Source organism: Chelon labrosus (assembly GCF_963514085.1).
Source record: "Chelon labrosus genome assembly, chromosome: 21".
NCBI lineage: Eukaryota > Metazoa > Chordata > Actinopteri > Mugiliformes > Mugilidae > Chelon > Chelon labrosus.
Window position 1 is genome coordinate 12,525,872 of NC_140354.1, and position 19,989 is coordinate 12,545,860.

Here is a 19,989-nt window from a genome sequence, read left to right on the forward strand (position 1 = left end):
TCATAGGATATCGTGTCATCTCGGGACTATTTCACAGAAACAACAGGATTTGTATCTAAAGAAAATCATTTTTACAAATTGCTTCTTTAAGCTGCAAATATTCCAGTGCCGATACCTCAGTATTCAGACCTGCTTTAGTCAGCCTCACCAGGGTGCTGGGATGGCGGCGGTGGCGGTGGTTGTGGGGGTGTATATTCATCACTCTGCTGTGCAAGTTTGCTCTGCTGGGAGCGATGAGGTTAGAGCCCACACCGACTACTGGTGTGTGTATTTGCATGTGATAAAGTTTATTCTGTCTCTAAACAACACAGAAATTAGTGATTTGGTAGGTTAGTATTTTTAATTATTCTACCGCTATGACCCTGAAGCTGGCTCTTGTTAATATCCACATATGCACATTTAAACCGAATCTACATTTTAAAATACCAGCTGTTGTGTCATCTGATCATTAACGCCCCAGAGCGACCGTGTCTGAGTCAGGACTACTCCGCAGAAATATATATAAAAACGAGGAGAGGAACTCCAGGGACGGCTACCTTGACATTTTACATCTTAGTCTGTTCTTTGTCTTCACCAGAGACCTGTCGTACAGCATACCAATTAGAAAAACTATACTTGTAGCAGAAGAAGTCCAATGCACGTTTAAACAGAAAGTAAAAAAAAAATAAAAATGTCAAGGCATCCTTTTCATTTGATTCATATTGCTCCTGTCTGATCTTTGCGACGATAACGTGTTTTGATGTTTTTTTGTAATTGTCATCTTCCTGTAAATTGCCTCATCCATGTCTGCGTTCTCGTCTGCAACCCTGTTATTTGTTCTGCCGCCTGCCTCGGCCACGACGCTTTTGTAATATAGATTATAGACAGAATACTAATAATATTAATAACAGCTCGTGTCTGTGCAAATTAGCTAGCGCCGTGCTATGAGGTTCTCACGGCCTCAAAGCAGTCACAGTTTACTGTAAGTTGATAATACCTCTAACAATAGTCAGTGAGGGCTTTGTTGATGTCGTTTTGTTTTGTGGTTCTCTCCTGCCTAGTCGCCTGGAAACGATCAGTGTAGCTGTTGAAGCGGTGGTTTGACATTTTTAGTGGCTTGAGAGGAATGTTTATTTGCTTAATGCTCCAACTGAAACCAGTTAGCATAACATTGAGGCCGTTCAGTTCATATCACCGCTCTCCTTGGATTATTCTACTTTCTATTTTGTTACGCTTCATGTACACCCATTGACCTGGCTCAGTGGAGAACTAATTACCTACATGGTCACACATCTCTGGAATATTGCTGATTCTCACGCAGTTGTAAAAACGTTTATGTATTTAAATCAGGGGTGTCTAACTCATTTTAGTTCAGGGGCCACACACTGCACAGTTGGAATAAATAACCGCAACTTCGAATGTTTCCCTTTGTTTTAGTGCAAAGAAGTACAAGGACGTTATGAATATGTTAACAATTAATGCTATTACAAAACATGTAATGAACAACCGGACATTTCTTAAGAAAAAGAAGTGAAGTTCTAGGTCTCAGTTTGTGTTATGTCTACCACTCTTAGTAAAACTCTGTGAAACCTAGAAATAGCATTTACTTGTATTGGAAAAATTGCAGTCAATGTCATCAACGTAATTTTTGCACTTTGCAAATTCAACCCCGGGCCAGATTAGACCCTCTGGCGGGCCGGTTTTGTCCCCCGGGCCGTATGTTTGACACCTGTGATTTAAATATACAGATGAGATAAAAATGAGAAATGACAACAGTCTTCTGAGTGTGTCATCCTGACGTGGTCTCACTTTTGCCTTCGTCAGTCATTTGTTGAGAGGTACAACAGTAAGGGAGTTCTGCTCAGATGTGATTTCTAAATTGGCTCCAGTGCTGCAGATACTGCAGAACCAGCTAGTTTCTGGCCAGCGAGTCAGGAGGCTTCTGAGGGCCCCGAAGACGTGGGAGGACCGCCAGCCCCTGGAGGTTGCACCAAACCGCAGAGCAGTCGGCGCGTATAGAAAACTTTATGTGACTGTTTTTGCGACAGGTGCCAGTCAAGGGACCTGTCTGGAATACTATTATTAAATTTTTAAATTTAGAGCAATTTATCCTTATAGATGGCGGAACCTCTCGGGACTGAAGGTTCCCAGGAAACATACAATCCTACGACTTTCCCTGTGAGAGCTTCTGATGAGTTCTCCAGCTTATTTCTAAGAGACTATTTTAACTATCTCAGATCATTTGCTACATCACCTCGTCTTATTTCCAGAAGGCCCACCTGCTCTAAAAAAACTGAGGGCTTCAGCTGCCTGTTACTTTCCTTCCAATTAGCAGAGCAGTGGTCACAACGTGATAAACAACCCACATGCTGTACAATTCCCACCTGGACATAAAAAAAAGAAAAACTTTCACCAGCAGACATTCAGGCGTGGGTGAATTTTCCATATAGGACGGGAATGTGTCTATGTAACTGAATTACGCAGGCAAATCACACACACATTTGTCTTCACATTCTTCCCATGATCCAGATGATCCAGATGAAGTTCCTGTTAAGACAGCTGTTTTCTTTATTAAATACACTATAAATGAATAGTAATTCAAACATTTCTCCTTATGAAGTATCTAAGCAAGTTACCAACACTATATGCTGTGTAAGGCCCATATTATTATTTAAGTTTTTTTTTTTCACCTACGGCATAAAGTGAAAATCAGTGGCTGTGGCTAAACGTCACAAATTCTTCTAATTATAATATTTCATTTCAGCCTTAATTTTGAAACTCATGTCAAATATATATTTTATTTAAGAGCATCAGTTTTGGGTGAATTGATCTGCATGTAAGGTTTATGTGCTTCTTTGCTTGTAAAGCTATTATACATAAGAAACAATGTTAAAATTATTATTATTATTAGAAGTAGTAGTACTATTGGTGTAATAATCATTGAACATATGCTAAGTGAGCATGGGAGACGTATGAATCAGTGTCCTGGTGTTTTGGATTGTCCAGACTTTAACCCCATTGAGAATCTTTGGGATGTGCTGGAGAAGGCTTCGCTCAGTGGTCAGACTCTCCCATCATCAATACAAGATCTTGGTGAAATATTAATGCAACACTGGATGGAAATAAATCTTGAGACATTGCAGAAGATTATTGAAACAATGCCACAGTGAATGTGTGCTGTAATCAAAGTTAAAGGCGGTCCAACGAAATATTAGAGTGTGTGACCTTTTTTTTGGTGGCGGCCAGGCAGTGTATTAAAATTGTCCGTAAATGTAGTTCCTGGAATAAGTCCTACTTGTGTATAAGTCCAAATACAAATGAATAGAGTAAACCGTTCAAGCTGCAAGCCTACAGTTTATTGTTTGAGATTTGAAATGTTATCGTTCTTCAAAATGTGTGCACCCTTAATGGTTTGACCCTTATCATCTTGAATTACCACAACACTAGTTACGAGTACTGTCCTCTCAAATGCACTGGCGGGTTACCTCAGGAACAGGTGTTCAGCCGCCGTACTGCTTTCGTAAGTTTCAGAAAATAAATTTTCTCATTTTTAATTAATAATTAAAAGTTGGAGAAAAAAAATGCAATAACTTTCTGTCAATGTCTGATGATGGAGACTGAGACAAAATTAAAAAAGGCAAAATGAACACCGTTCAAAATTACTCATTGACTACCTTTGATTAACTAACTTAAATCACTGGCTCTGAGGCTTCTCACTTACAATAATTGATATAAAATTACATACGCCTTTCCCCTGGAAAGATCCCAGAAAATTATCAGTTTTATGGACTCATAAAAAGCTCACTGAATTATGAATCTATTTGGTGAAGAAGTGGTCAAAGTGGTCTAAACACAGAACCTATTAAAAGTACTAAAATCAGACTAAAGAACACAAACCATGTTGAGTGGTTTTACTAAACTGCACATTAAAAAAGACACAAGCTCAGTTTCTAAAGGTATCTATAGCCTTGAAATTAAGATCTGTAACATGGTCTTAAGGGTAAGACAGGACAGTTTGTGATGGAGTATGAAGAGAAGAGCATGCCCAGGCATAAATGTACTTATATATGTATGGCTGGCCTTGAGGTTCTTTTTTCAAAGTGTCCTTGTGTTGTGAATACTACGCAGATGTACCGCTGCAGGACATTATTCAATTATTCACATCCAAAGTCCTTCCTCTCCACAGTGTCTTTTCTTCTCTCATTAAAGGTGGTGCTTCTGTTCGTCTGACGGCTGCTCAGTGGGGTTGACAGAGGACAACATGTTCATGTGACCTCCGGCCCAAGACCTTTGCCATGTCACTCAACTTTTATCCCCTTACATGACAATGTACTGTGTCACAAAATGTACTGTGTCACAAAAGAAGAACGATTTCTGCCTTTCACATCCAGCTTCTCAACTCTTGATTATACTTTTATCTCAGCTCTATTGGAAGGATGGTCAAGATGTCTGGTTGGTGTCGTAATGACATGAGTGAGCCCCTGCCTTACTTATTCAGTTAAATATCTCAAAGTGTACTTGATGGATTGATATTGAGGTTTATACAGATATTCATGGTACCCAGAGGATGAATCCCACATACTCTGGTAATCCCCCCCCCCCCCGATTTTAGTTCTGGTGCCATCAGGGTAACTGAATTGTATAACCTGGACAATCCCCTTTTCTGCACTTGTCAATGAACGGTGGTGCTTCTAACCAGTTTAGCTAAATATTTCTATCAGGAATTAAAGGGGAACTACCGTTTTTTACAACCTGGACCTTATTTCTGGCATATAATACGATTGTTTACTCACCCATATAACTTTGGTGTCATTTTTAGTCCTTCGGAAGATATTTAGATCCAGCGGAGCGCCGCGTATATACATATAGTGGGAGTGACTGGGGCACCGAAACGCAGCCTCTAAATAACGCATTATCTGCCACGAAACTCGTTCATTTCACCAATATTTTGTTACACTTATTTTGATACGCTAGTGCTATTCCCCGTTGAGTCCTGAGTTACCTGTTATCTATTTGCGGACGTGCAGCGAATACAAAATTACAGGTAAACAAGCAGACCGTCGCGAGTGAGTGCGGCGCTCAGAGACGACATCATCCAGGTCAGAAGACATCATCCGGGGTCTGTAGGTCAGTCTACAGACCCCAGCTAACTCCGGACTATAGCACTAGCGTACGATAACAAAATATTGGTGAAATGAACAAGTTGCGCGGCAGATAATGTGTTATTTAGAGGCTGCGTTTCGGTGCCCCAGTCACTCCCACTATATGGATATACGCTGATCTAATTATCTCCCGAAGGAATACCATTTACACAAAAGTTATATGGGTGAGTAAACGATTGTATTTTATGCCTGAAATAAGGTCCAACTTGTCAAAAACAGTAGTTCCCCTTTAAGTACTTAAAATAACAGAAAACATCTATGGTTCGGATATTCATGGTTTCCAGAGGATGAACCTCAAATACTTTGGTGATCTGCTGACGTTAGTTCTTGCCATCGATTGCCATTGTATTCAAGCCACCATTAGCATAAATGGTACAACCTGTGCAGGATGTGCATAAAACCTGTGCGCTAAAATACACAACAAAAATAGAGACATCTGTCTTTCACATTCTGCTTCAATTTGACACTCGAGGTCCCAGAGAAGAAATCCTTTTGGCATTCCTCATAATTTTCTTCCACCGCCATGATGTTGACATTTTTAATAGAGAGAAGAGAAGATATAACACCCATTCAAGCCTCCATTAGCATAAATGTATAATCTGGGTGTTTCTCCTTTTGCCTAATACCTCAAGTAGTCAGAATTTGAATTTGCACAGCACATTGGTTTGGAACTATTTCATGCATTTGTGTCTTCCAGGCTGGATTACTGTAATTCATTACTGTCTGGCTGTCCAAATAGCTCTTTAAAAAGTCACCAATTGATTCAAAATGCCGCAGCAAGAGCACTGACAGGAATTAGCAAGAGAGATCACATTACTCCAGTTTTAGCTTCTCTTCATTGGCTCCCTTTAAAATCTAGACTAGAATTTAAAATCCTCCTCCTTACATACAAGGCCCTTAAAGGCCTACCTCCATCATATCTTAAAGACCCCATTGTACCATATCATCCCAACAGATCACTTCGATCTCAAAGTGCAGGCCTACTTGTGGTTCCTAGGATTTCAGAAAGTAGAATGGGAGGTAGAGCCTTAAGCTATCAGGCCACTCTCCTGTGGAACCAGCTCCCAGTTTGGGTTCGGGAGGCAGACACCCTCTCTACTTTTAAAGTCAGGCTTAAAACGTCCCTATTTGATCAAGCTTATAGTTAGGGCTGGACTGAACCATCCCTTAGTTATGCTGCAATAGACTTAGGCTGCTGGGGGACGATGCACTGAGCATCTGTCCTGAATTTCTTATCTATAACTAGTCATGCAATTCTGTGCTATTACTGTATAGCATGTTAACTGCTGTGTGTCCCCCTCTCCCCTTTTTTTTCTCTCTACCTGGCTGGCGTTAGGCAGATGGTTCCCTCCATGTGAGCTGGGTTCTGCTCAAGATTTCTTCCTGTTAAAAGGGAGTTTTTCCTGCCACCATCGCCTTTGGCCTTGCTCTGGGGGTTTCAGGCCAGGTTTCAGACCGGATGTTGTAAAGCGCCTTGAGACAATTTGTATTGTTATTGACACTATAAAGATAAAATTTGAACTGAATTGAATTGGTTTCTGGCTGAAAGATCTGCAGAGCTAATCACCATTAACCTCACCTGTTGACTTTGTGTTCAATGCCAGGTATACATAACATTTAGCTCAAATAGCTTTTCTGCCCAAGTACATATTTATGTATTAACTAGTATGACACATGGGCCTTCAGTCTTGCTAATGTTTCAATACCCCAAAATCTAAATGCGGCTCCAGTCTTTACCACTTTGTCATGAGGATTAAAAGCAGTCGGATAGAAGAAATTCAGGGACATAGAAATGCAGTGACCGACATCAAACCCTGAACCTTGTCAAGAGATGCTACAGTCTCAAGGCTGAAAGCCCAATTTATCTTCATTTTAAGGAACTCAATTGATACTGATTGTCTGCAATTAAAAAGAGTTTGTTCTGTTGCCTCTTTATGGCTGTATTTTCTCAGGTATCTATGTACCTATGTACCTATATACCTATCTATCTACATTAAAATCCCAAAATCTGGTTTCAAAAGAAGCCCCCAAGGACTGGGATATTCTTGGCCTGATGCTCATTATTTACCTGTCATCACAGCAACGGTGCATTCCCATCATAGGCATGTCCAGCTGACGGAGTGGGATGTTCTAATGAGAGCGGTGTTCAGCCTGCAGACAGTTCCAGGCGGCAACAGGTGAGTGCTCTAATTTCTGTTGGAAAAACCAGCAGATGGTGCATATGTGGCATGTATCATCTATCTTCTCTGCCTGTCTCCTCTTCCACTGAAGGTTGCAGGTTAAAAAAAAAAAAAAAAAAAGAAAAACCAAAAGGTGATTTTATTTTCTCCGCCATTACAGTTTCTGGGAGAGAAAGATTTAACCAGTAACAGGGGTTTGTAGTTCCTTTTTCAGGGTTATGGTCTGAAGATGCAGTTAAGAAAGTGTTCCTGGTACCAAACAGAGGTTGACAAACGTTGTAGAGGACTTGTTTCAGTTCTTTCACTCAAGTGTTGGTATTTCTTTTAACTAGTAGCGAAGACATTCAATTTGAACAAGGACCGCCAAAGAGTTGGTCATCATCTGTGGACTATGAAGGTAAATGTAGTCATTTAGTAGTTGCAGAAATATTTCAGCCTTGAAGTGGTTGCACAACCAACCGATGAGCTGCATGTCACTGATGCCTTCATTAAAGCCACAACATTATGACCACTGACAGGAGAAGTACATAACATTGACCATCTTGCAACAATTAATTGTTCTGCTGGGAAAGTTTTGGACCTGGCATTCATGTGGATGTTACTTAGACATGCAGGCACCTCCACCCCATAGCAATGACACTCCTTGATGGCAGCAGCCATCCCTAGCAGGATGCAGCCTGACACAGGCACACACAAAAACAGTCTAGGAACAACTAAACAAAACATGAAAAACAGCACAAGGTGCTGACCTGGCCTCCAAATCCGCTAGATCCCAAACTGATCAAGTATCTGTGGGATGAGGCCCCTCCCCTCAACCCATAGGAACCAAAGGCCCCCAACCAATAACATCCAAGCCCTTCCTGTTACAGTAAAATCCCAGAGCATGGGTATAAATTCTTAGCAGTTTGTTAAGGTGTCTGTTTCATCAAATCCTACTTCCATTTCTCCCTCCAAACGTAGGTTTGGAGGTTTGTGGCAAAAGACCACCAATTTAAACTTCATCTTTCCACAGCACTCCTAAAACCACTTTGGCTTTGGTGATAAAATGTCAGGTAAGGTTTGTCTCTGATGACCCATTTGTGAGCAGTGGAACGATGCTCCACTGCTCCTGTCTCAGTTAAACCTTTCTTCAGCTTAGCTGTCTTGACTTGCACGCCGTCATTTCTTAATGATATCTCAGACAACAGGAAACTGAAACCTGGTTTCACTTTGATATCATTTAATCCCCTCCTCTGCTTTGTTTTCATGCATTAATCTGACAGATATCTCAGTGCCTGTGGTTAGTGAAAAGCCCCACGACGTTTGAAGAGTTAAAACATCGGGCATCAGTTGAGGCCTAACAAGTTAATGACAGTTAATCTCCTTTTAAATGAGAGTAAAACTTAATTGGCAAATGCATGCGACATTTTCATACACAATAAGAGAGCTGATTTGGTTTCTGTGGCATAAAGACAACACACTTATTCACACGGGGCTTTTAAGGTTACTCCAAAAACGCCTCAAACGATCTTAAACACATTGAAAGCGCGATGATGCAGCGGTGATGCATCTTCACACACCCACCAAGCATTCACTGAATTACCGTTCGTCTCAGTCGGAAGCCATTTACGGCAATTAAACCTCAGCATTTCTTTTTTGCACAGACAGAATCCACAGATATTATTCTGTGGCAAGCTGGAGGCGGGATTAGGTGTTCTAAATCTGGTAGCGCCGTTTGGCCTGGTTGAGGCGCTGTAATTCAAGGGAACATGCTGTTGTCGCTGCCTGCTTCAGAGTGTGGATCATTCATAGTAGATGTGTTCGTACGTAAATAATTAATAGACGCTATGATTTGAAAAAATAAATAAATAAACGCAAGCAAAGCAGATAATCTTCAAGCTGCTTGAGCACAACAGATATTTATTGACACGCAAAGAATTCAGAAACAGGGTGCCGATTATTCATGTGTACTCAAAAGGAGATGCCAGGGATTTTACTACTACTAGTAAAGTTAGGTTGCTAGGATACAATGGCAGGCTGGAGTGAGATGGAGGGGGAGGTGGGTGACGGGTGCGTGTGTGCGTGTTGAAGGGGTGAGGCTGTAGAATCAGATGGTACCGCCACTGAATTCTTATTAGAGAGAGAGAGAGAGTGTGTGAAAGGAGGAGGCTGGAAACGACAAAAAAACGAGGAGATTAACGAGATGAAAGAAGGAAAGGTAGAAGGCTGAAAGGAGCAGCAGTGGATGGAGAGGGAGAAGGGGGTTGTGACGATTTTGTCCTGACAGCGAAAAGGCAAAAAAAAAAAATAGGTGAGAGAGGAGGTAAAGCAGGTGTGTGTGTGTGTTTGTGTGTGTGTGAGAGAATCCCAGGATGTGTGGGGGAACTCAAGGGAGCGAGTGAGGAAGAGAAATGTAGGTGGAGAAGAGATGAGGAAGCAACTGTGTGTGTGTGTGTGTGTGTGTGTGTGTGTGTGTGTGTGTGTGTGTGTGTGTGTGTGTGTGTGTGTGTGTGTGTGTGTGAGCGAGGAAGATGTGGCCAGAAGTATGTGGATGCCACGGCATTAATAGGACTGCAGAACATGTCCCAAGAGGAAATTAAAGACATCGGTCACTGATGTCGTCCCCAAGTTACTAAGCTTAGTTTTTAACACCTGAGGAATATTTCTAAAATCCAGCCCATCTCATCTTTTAAAGACACAGAGACTGTTTTACATGCTTTTACTGTAACAGCCCTTTTACCTTTTTGAACAATAAGTCTGTTGCAAGACTTATTAGCACTTACCTTGACATACCTTGAGGGCTACAGGTCTACTGGCTGTTGCAGGGGGCCCGGCCGAAAACGAGAAGGGACGGGGGTGTTTGCAGTCATGGCCCCACGGGTCTGGAATGATCTGCCCGAGGAGTTTGACTTTTTAAGATCTCCCAAACTATTGCCACAAAGTTGGAAACAAACCATATCCTGTAGCGGCACGTGTGCCCTTAACGGGGAATTACCATTTTTTACAACATGGACCTTATTTCTGGCATAAAATATGATTGTTTACTCACCCATATAACTTTGGAGTTGTTTGGACAATATTTAGATCTGTGTATATCCATATAGTGGGAGTGAATGGGGCACCGAAACGCAGCCTCCAAACACGCATTATCTGCTGCGAAACTCGTTAATTTCACCAATATTTTGTTATGATACGCTAGTGCTGTTCCCCGTTGAGTCCGGAGTTACCCGTTATCATCATCCCGGGTCTGTAGATTGGGCCTATTAACCTCTGACCTGGATGATGTCATCTCTGAGCGCCGTGCGCACCAGTGACAGTTGGCTTGTTTACCTGTAATTTGCCACTGCTAGTTTTTTGCAACATGGCTGAATATTTTTCTGATTCTGAGATTGTGGACGATGACTTTATGTTTAGGATGGACGTCCTTACCGTTTTGAGCCAGAGTATAGGGATGAGGAGGTCGTTGAAAGGAGGATGCAGAGATGCAGAGACACAGAGTGGAACAGCTGGCCAAAGAACAACAAACCGCTGCACGTCTGTGAATAGATAACAGGTAACTCCAGACTCAACAGGGAATAGCACTAGCATATCATAACAAAACATTGGTGAAATGAACGAGTTTCTTGGCAGATAATGCGTTATTTAGAGGCTGCGTTTCGGTGCCCCAGTCACTCTCACTATATGGATATACCCAGATCTAAATATCATCTGAACGACTCCAAATGACACCAAAGTTATATGGGTGAGTAAACAATCGTATTTTATGCCAGAAATAAGGTCCAGGTTGTCAAAAACGGTAATTCCCTTTTAATTTAAATAAAGGGAAGGAGTTGAAACTTTAAAAAGAGAGCAAACCAGAGCAAAAGCACTAGAAAGCAGACATGACTGCACGCGTTTGGCTTCACTGTGAAAAGATGAGACTGGCATTTACATTATTGCTCATCGCTTCTGCGTCGTATTGTGTCAAGAAGAAGGCGCCAAAGAGATGCAGCGGGGGAAAGATGTAGACGGAGTGAACGAGTGCCAGAGAGCGAGTGTGACAGAGAGACAGAGGCAGAGAGCGGGTGAACTAAATGGAGGAGCAGCATGCTCCTAACCTGAGGGCAGAGCAGGGTGTGATATTCCCATGGCTACTACTGTGACAGACACTGAAACCAAACCAGACAGCAGGCTGCTTAACACTCAGCATCAGACCCTCTTTAATCTGACAAAATACAGCCCAGCCCAGAGCTGGATGGATGGATGTGTACGCGCACACATACACAAGCGTAGGAAAACAGGACGGCGCACAGACTCCGCTTCGCACTTACAGCTCTGAATCCAAAATGAGGATAAATATTTGATAAGGAACGCCTTGTGAGTTGAATTTGCAGACAAATCACGTTGCTCCGTGTCTGTGAAAAAAAAGAAACAACTCCACGCACTTCAGGAGAGGATCTGGGTCAAATACAGTGTAGCTTCTCCAAGACAATCTCTGTTATCTCTTTATGTTGAAATTACCCCGACAGAACAAAACTCAATTATTCAATGAATCACCATTCATCCTTTTGCAGGAGCATGGTGTGTATAACTAATCAGTTGGATATATAGATTGATTTGAATACATTTTCATTTGTGCGGGAGCCTTTGAAGAATATTTCCGGTTTCCTTGGTGGCTAATTTTTCTGTTTAAACAGAGTCGGAATCAAAAGCAAACTCTCGAATGATTCGTTTAAAAATGATTTAACTGAAATACGCTGTTTTGTTAGACTTTTCGTTTGCCCAAATATCTACAGAATTACGGATATAGATAATGCGATTGTAGCTTGGCCTCCAGAGGTGACCTCAGATAACATTCAATGCCATATGCTGAAACCAATTCTGTTGCTAGAGATGGCGAAATAATGGACAATGTGGAAAGTTCTGGAACTTGTACGTACAATTGTGGTTGGTGTTCTTAGTAAAGAGTTAAAGGGGAATTACCGTTTTTTTACAACCTGGACCTTATGTCTGGCATATAATACAATCGTTTACTCACCCATATAACTTTGGTGTCATTTGGAGTCGTTCGGACGATATTTAGATCCGCGTATATCCATATAGTGGGAGTGACTGGGGCACCGAAACGCAGCCTCTAAATAACGCATTATCTGCCAAGAAACTCGTTCATTTCACCAATATTTTGTTATGATACGCTAGTGCTATTCCCCGTTGAGTCCGGAGTTATCCGGAGTTATCTATTCACACCAAAGTCATATGGGTGAGTAAATGATTGTATTTTATGCCAGAAATAAGATCCAGGTTGTAAAAAACGGTAATTCCCCTTTAAACAGATGCTGTCTTAAAACAGAAAGTCTAAGCTGAGAAATCTTGCAGCACCACTGCACTGACTAATGTCTGTACACTGAATGTGAAGGCAAGGCCAGCAGTCGGACAAGAAGAGCACAATGACGGCAAACTCAGAGTCTGGCTCTGGTGAACGTGACAAAATCCATATAAAGCGATTGCTTAATCCATTCAAGTTTGATGCTTAAGACTAAATCTGTGACAGGAATTCAACAAATAAACTTTTCTGACATTTTGAAATGTGGGATGCATACATGTCAGCTCCTTTGCAAGTCTCTGCCACCTCTATTTATCCGTTGACACCATTCCTCATCTGCGGAAATGTTTAAGACAAGAGAACAATGTTTTAATTTTGCTCTTCCCATCTAGAAAACAGCCCGACTTTTCTGCATACAATATGGTAATCATTGCTCCGTTTTTAATGAATAATTTCATGAAAATGAGTTTTCACACTCTTGTGGCTCATATTTCTGGATTATTTCAGCATTTTCTTTTAACCATTTTAACCATGACATTCTTGAATTTTTATTTCATTCGTTTCTTCTAAAGTACATTTAAGGAATCTTTTTCTTTGTATGTCATTATTATCTTTTAATTTGTATCTATTTTGTTTCCATTTTCCGAATCACCTTATATATATTTGTTTTAACTTGCATCTTGGTGTCCATTCCATCTCCAATTCAATAATTACCATATTAATTGATTGAGGGGGTAAAAAATAAATAAATAAAAGCATTTGTGGCATTCCGAGTAAGTCCACAGATGGGATGAGTTTGCGTTCCAACGTTAATTTAAGCTTTAACCTTCTGTTTTACCTCAAACCTTGATCTTTTTTTTTTTTTTTTTTTGATTAAGTCAGCTATGTGAAAATAAATGAACGGTCTGAGGAAGGAAACAAACCTCAGTCTCCTAGCCAAGAGTCCTTTCTTTGATTACTGATTGCTTTTCTTTAGTTAAAGTTTAAATGTTCTTTTGGGGAAACCTCCTATTCAAGCCCCTTGAGGGTTTTTGGGGTTTCCCTGGCATTCCTTCATGCTTTTTCTTTCTTTAATTGCGTATTGTTAATGTACTTTCGGTATTGTTATTGTTGTTCGGTTGTTTATGAATGTACAAGTATGTGTGCCTTTCCCAAGAGTGAGCATAAACTGTGACGAGTAACTGAACCTACAAAGCTTTACCTACAAAATTTGTGGGATGCCCCTTTAAAAATGTACATAATTTCAGTTTAAGGAACAACACTGTATGATTGATTGGGGCCTAAGATTGTTCTTCATCCTTTACAACGTCCATTGATACGATTCTGAGCGATCAGATATAATGGGATCGTCTGGAACAGTCAGCCTGCACCAGACAATGGGCAGATTATATCTGATCTGATGTTAAGTTGTAAAGATGATCCGTTACTCTTATCTTGACAACAAAATAGCTTTTATAAGCCTTGTGCTGGCACTTTACTATCTTAAAGGGGGTAACTCACAATGTTCCACTATTGTCAAAAAAGGAAAAAAATTGTTTTGTTATGCTTCTGCAAATTACAAATGCTCAATTAATTGTTTTCCACCAAATAATATGAGAAACATTATTAGGGAGCATTCATAGTGCTGCTCGATACCTTTTGAATCCACGTCAATCAAGAACATCAGCAAAGACAATGAGTTCCTTTTATATCATCTTGGCATCCAGCTGCCTGACAGAGAGAAATGCCTTCTACTGAGCTTGAAAACTGAACTTGGATGTATTATTTACTTCAGTGGAAGTTGGAACCAGCACATCCTGACAACCCATCAGCATCTCTCAACAGAATAATAAGGAACATCTCGGGCCTAAGAAATGGCCCCGTTTCAAGGTTTTACAGCGATTCACTTCAGCGCTGATCAGATATTATGTTCTTATCCTCTATGTCCATGCTGTATGTTTTCTTTTATATCGTATACCGCTTTGGTCCGTTATGTCAGGCCGTCAAACTTATTGTAATGATCCACAGATTCTGTGCCGTAACCAAACTGAGTGTGACTCAGCCGGTTGGGTCTGAGTACCAGGGCGATCACTTACGTAACGTGGGTTTTTCCGTTGGGTTTATGCTGGTAGCCTTGCAAGGCCTCACCTGGTGCAATGGAACATTCTTATGTAACATAGACAAAAGCTGCTGCTGCTTTTATATATGGGAGCAAATGTGGCCTTGAGCTAAGAACAACAGTGTTGAAGTCAGATTTTTTTTACACTTTGATTTTGTGCTGAATAAGTTTTGTAGCCTGAGCACTCTTAAAACTATTCATTTTAAGATCAAAGGGGATGTGTGATCTCATCTGACCTATACAGGCTCCTAACTAGACTTGATCAATTAGCATACACCAATCGAGCATAACATTATGACCACAGGCAACAGAATGTTGTTAATGGGGGCCTTTGGGTCCTATGTGTTGAGGGAAGGGGCCTCTGTGGATCATCCCACAGATACTTGATCAGTTTGGGATCTAGTGAATTTGGAGGCCAGGTCAAAACCTTGTGCTGTTTTTCATGTTTTTGTTTTAGTTGTTCCTAAGCCATTTTAGTGTGTATGCCTGTGTCAAGATGCATCCTGCTGGGGAGTGTCATTCCTATGTGGTGGAGGTGCCTGGTCTGGTCTCGGTGGGTGCTACATGTCTAAGTAACATCCACACGAATGCCAGGTCTGAAAGTTTCCCAGCAGGACCATGAATTGTCACAAGATGGTCAGTGCTATTTACTTCTCAGGTTACTGTAACTCTAGAGAAGCCAGCAGGCCGAACGTCACTGCTCTTCGACTGGATACCTATGACTGTGCACCTGCATGAAACATCAACGCAATCATAAAGTACAAAGAAGACGCCCCACTGATTCACTGTGGTTCTGAGCACTGATGCAGAGTCAGCCTACAGAGAAGAGGTGGTGCTGAGGACACAGTCTGACTCACAAAACAGCTATTGATCTCATCTTAGGAGAGCCACAGCTATAAGTTTAAATAAATGGTGTTGAAGAAAGACAACTTTCTGGGCATCTGTCTTTCAGAAACATTGTAAAATATGTTAAACAAACAAAAACAAAACAGCTAAATCTTTATTTTCTAAAGCAGTTTGAGACAGAAGTGTTAATTTTGTCCTCCACGCCGGTACTATAATGCAGGATTTTTTCATCCTGACATGCAAGAGTAAGAGAAATCGCTGGAAACGTGAGGCCAAAGAGTTCCTGCATACCCATCGTCTCTATCACTAAATAGCTAATTTTGGTCTGTTTTTCACGGCCACTAAAAAGCGTGAGCAGCTGATGCATGAGGTGTACTTGTACGTATTTCCTGTTTCCTGGGGTTGCGTTTATATCATTGTTGTTGAGGATACCCTAAATCTTTGGCTACTATTATTTTTTTTCCCCAAAAGGGAATGATTTCGACTGTAATCTGGCAAAAACAAACTAAATTATATTTACAGCACCACTCAAAGTATACCTCATGTTCAATTCAGGTGACCTCAAAATAAATAACAGAATTTTTGTAATTGTGAATTTCGTCTGAGCTGAATGTGGTAACACCAGTCTCCATCATTGTTACACATCCTTTGTTTTATTACAGTTACATTTTGAAAATGAAATGGGACAGACGGACTCGGCTTTGTTTCCTTCATGAGATACAACATCACAGCAAACAGAAAAAAAAAAAAAACTATTCAACAAGCTACCGACCACTTGTGTTGGTATTAATCCAATGTTCAATCCTTACATGCACCCTTAATACAAACTTAAATTGTCACTTTGAAATTCCACATACAGACTGTGGATTAGCTATCTTCATGGACCTTGACCGAAGAATCGAAGTCAACTGGGTTTCAGTCATATTTGGAGAATCAGGTCTGTGTTTCAATGTGTCCGTTTCCTGAATGGATACAAGCAGGATCTTCATCTGGTCTGATCGGGCAGTGGGTCGACCCATGAAGACCATCACGTAAAAAACGGTATCTGAAAAACTGATAAAAGGTGCCGTGTAGAGTTTTGGACTTGTTGAGCAAGTTCTCTATTAATTCCAGTTTTGCGAACAAGAAAACTCCACAGAGCATCTTTAATATTACAGACACTAATATTTGTATCTTAGCATAATATTCATTTCAATCTATGGCACAAATGTTCTCTTCAAATGACACCTGGAGGACATTTTACTACTTTGTTGCCTCTATCTAGAACACCAACTTGTAATGTTTCTCTGTATAAGTGCACAACGGCCTAACCTTGAGTTACTTCGGCAACATCTGTCAAGCTTTCACTTACATGTGACACATATGCACTTGGAGTAATGTCAAGTCAAAGTTTAACGGAGTAATATTAATAACTGACCAATCTCTTAGTGGTTTTTGAGGCAAAAATATTTTGAGATTTTTAGCAGACAACTGAAGATTTTGTGGCTGAAATGACAGTAGCTAGCAATAAGCTAACGGTAGCTAGCATCGCAACCATAGCTGCTCATCTAACGGGGAATAGCACTAGCATATCATAACAAAATATTGGTGAAATGAACGAGTTTCGTGGCAGATAATGCGTTATTTAGAGGCTGCGTTTCGGTGCCCCAGTCACTCCCACTATATGGATATACGCGGCGCTCCGCTGGATCTAAATATCTTCCGAATGACTCCAAATGACACCAAAGTCATTTGGAGTCATTTGATTGTATTTTATGCCCGAAATAAGGTCTAGGTTGTAAAAAAAACGGTAATTCCCCTTTAATGGTATGAAATTAATTTTCTTGTTAGGTAGGTAATGATGATCAACAAATAAATTTAGCCAATATCTTTTGTTTTGTTGGTATTTAATGATTTAGTGATGACAGAAGCAGCAGCACAAACTGACTGGCAGCTGCTATCTTGACTGAATACTCATAAAAATCTTTAAGTTTATCACCTTCACTCCTACAGTGTTTTGTCAACCCCTCCATCCGCCCTGCCGTCCTCCTTGCACAGACTTTGTGGATCTTAACACACTTTCCAGCATTTTCATATTTTTAATTTCCACCGCAGTATTCAACCTTTTTTTCCAGCATTATAGAAACCCAAAGCTTGACAGATGTGCCTCGTCTTTTCCCAGTTGGACTTCAGGGGTAGGAATTTACCAAGTGGTCAGTTTGCCCATGTACACCACAAATACCTACGGAGTCATAAACTAGAGCTCTGCGCTTCATGTTGCTGCGAAAAGAGACCCGATGCGAGGCGAACTGTGTCACCACGTTTTAATTAAATACCACGAAGACGAATGAAATATTCCAAAATCATGCAAAGTGAGAGACCCCTCTGATTTGGATCTGCAGGGATTCCATCTGTTGAAGTCTGCAAAATGTCAGAGTTATAGTCTCTCCCTCTGTTTCTCCCCCCTTGAGCTATGTAGATTGAAATTCACAAAAAATAAATAAATAAATAAATAAAAAATTGGCCTTATTTAGTTACGGACAGGATATCAGGAGCAACATATTTTTAACTCTCACATCATCGTACCACCGCTGAGTCCAGGTCATCAGTGGATATGTAATAATTCCTCCAGCGGGTGGACGACAGTTTTTATAACATCCCTCCGTAGCCAGGATTCTTATGTAGACGAGTGATGATCAAAGATAAACATCACGTACTGTAGTCTTTAGATAACATCCATTCTTTTTAAAACCAGACATAAAATGATCTAATCTTTACATCTCCAGTCTTTGTGAGTTCAAACGACAAATATAAACACAGCAAACTGTGAACGACATCAGAGTCCTAGTGGTCTATTTCACACTTTGGACCAGTCTGTGCCGGCTCCGATGAGTTGTGTTACATTGTGGATGGACAGGCCCGCACGTTGGTTAGTTTAGAGTTCGGTCAGTGGAGCTTAGCTGGTATCGGTTTAGTTAAGCTGTCCATGGTGAAGTGCAACTCAGTTCATTTCCTGCTAGTTCAGGCCAGCATGGTTCGGCAGTGTGAAATAGGCTCGAACGATTCCTGCCTGTCTTCTCGTAGCGCAGCAGCTTCACTCCTTTTTTTTTTGTCTTCTACTTCAGAAGCCACTGATTAACTGAGGGAGAAGAGAAGAGAAGAGAAGAGAAGAGAAGAGAAGAGAAGAGAAGAGAAGAGAAGGAGGAAAGGAGATAATTAGTACAGAAAGTATAAGCAGTGCCGAATAAAAACAGGACAAAGGGGTGCCTCAGGTTTCAGAAGTTGCAAGGCGAAAGACAAGCAAGAAACTGAATGTGTGCACGGGAAAGGATAATGAGAGACGAGAAGGATAGAGGAGCAATAACTCTACGAGTCTGTCCTAGTTCCACACTGTTTACCAACTCTTAGAGGTTATGAGCATGCGGTGCATTCACAGCGGAGAAGTGATGAAATTATGTATACGCAGAGCTGTCAGCGTGCAGACTAAACCAGATCAATGTTTGAGTGTGCTTTTGGACATTAAATTCCCACAATGCACTGCACAAAGGAAAGGAGAGCACCAAATTAAGCTGTAAAAAAATAATAATAAATAAAATAAATAATAATAATAATAATACATTTTATTTGTAGGCGCCTTTCAGAACACCCAAGGTCACCGTACAGGTAAAACAGGGTTTAAAATACATTACAGACATCAAAAGCATTTAACAAACCATAATACACTAAAAGATACGATAAAGAGATAAAAGATTTGGTTTAAAAATTAAAAATGTGGAGAGAGTGACAGTCAAGGAGGGTATGATTGGAGAAAAAGGTGGGTTTTGAGATGAGATTTGAAAATTGCCAAAGTGTCGATGTTGCGGATGATGGGTGGAAGGGAATTCCAGAGGCGAGGGGCGGAACGGCTGAAGGCTCTGGACCCCATGGTGGTCATGCGGGCAGGAGGGATGGTGAGGCTGATGGATGAAGATGATCTAAGAGTCCGGCTGGGTGTGTTGAAGTGGAGAAGTTCTGTCAGATAAGGAGGGGTGAGGTTGTGGAGGGCTTTGAATGTTAAGAGCAGAATTTTATAGGTGATGCGGTGGGTGATGGGAAGCCAGTGAAGCTGCTGGAGAATAGGGGTGATGTGATGAGAAGAAGGGGTCCTGGTGATAATCCGGGCAGCAGCATTTTGCACAAGCTGTAGTTTACGGAGGGACTTGAGGGGGAGACCAGTGAGAAGTGAGTTGCAGTAATCCAGGCGGGAGGTGACGAGGGAATGGACCAGGATGGCGGTGTTGTCGGCGGTGAGGGACGGGCGGAGACGGTTGATGTTGCGGAGATGGAAATATGCAGACCGGGTAATGTTATTAATGTGAGAGTGGAAAGACAGAGTGCCGTCCAGGACGACACCCAAACTCTTGACTTGAGGGGAGGGGGAGACAGAGGAGTTGTCAATGGTGATGGTGAAACTGTTAGCTTTGG

At 41.1% G+C, this 19,989-nt stretch overlaps 1 protein-coding gene across 1 annotated transcript in view; it reads right to left on the bottom strand.

The window, feature by feature from the left end:
• Positions 1-18,641: 18,641 nt before the first annotated feature.
• LOC311506055 (carbonic anhydrase-related protein 10-like) overlaps positions 18,642-19,989 on the bottom strand; it is a gene marked incomplete at both ends in the record, with an annotated part of 89,816 nt that continues 88,468 nt past the window's right edge. Inside the window, one exon of the mRNA XM_084569931.1 lies at positions 18,642-18,664. Within this exon, the coding sequence (XP_084426057.1) occupies positions 18,642-18,664 (23 nt within the window). The remainder of the gene's footprint in view (positions 18,665-19,989) is intronic.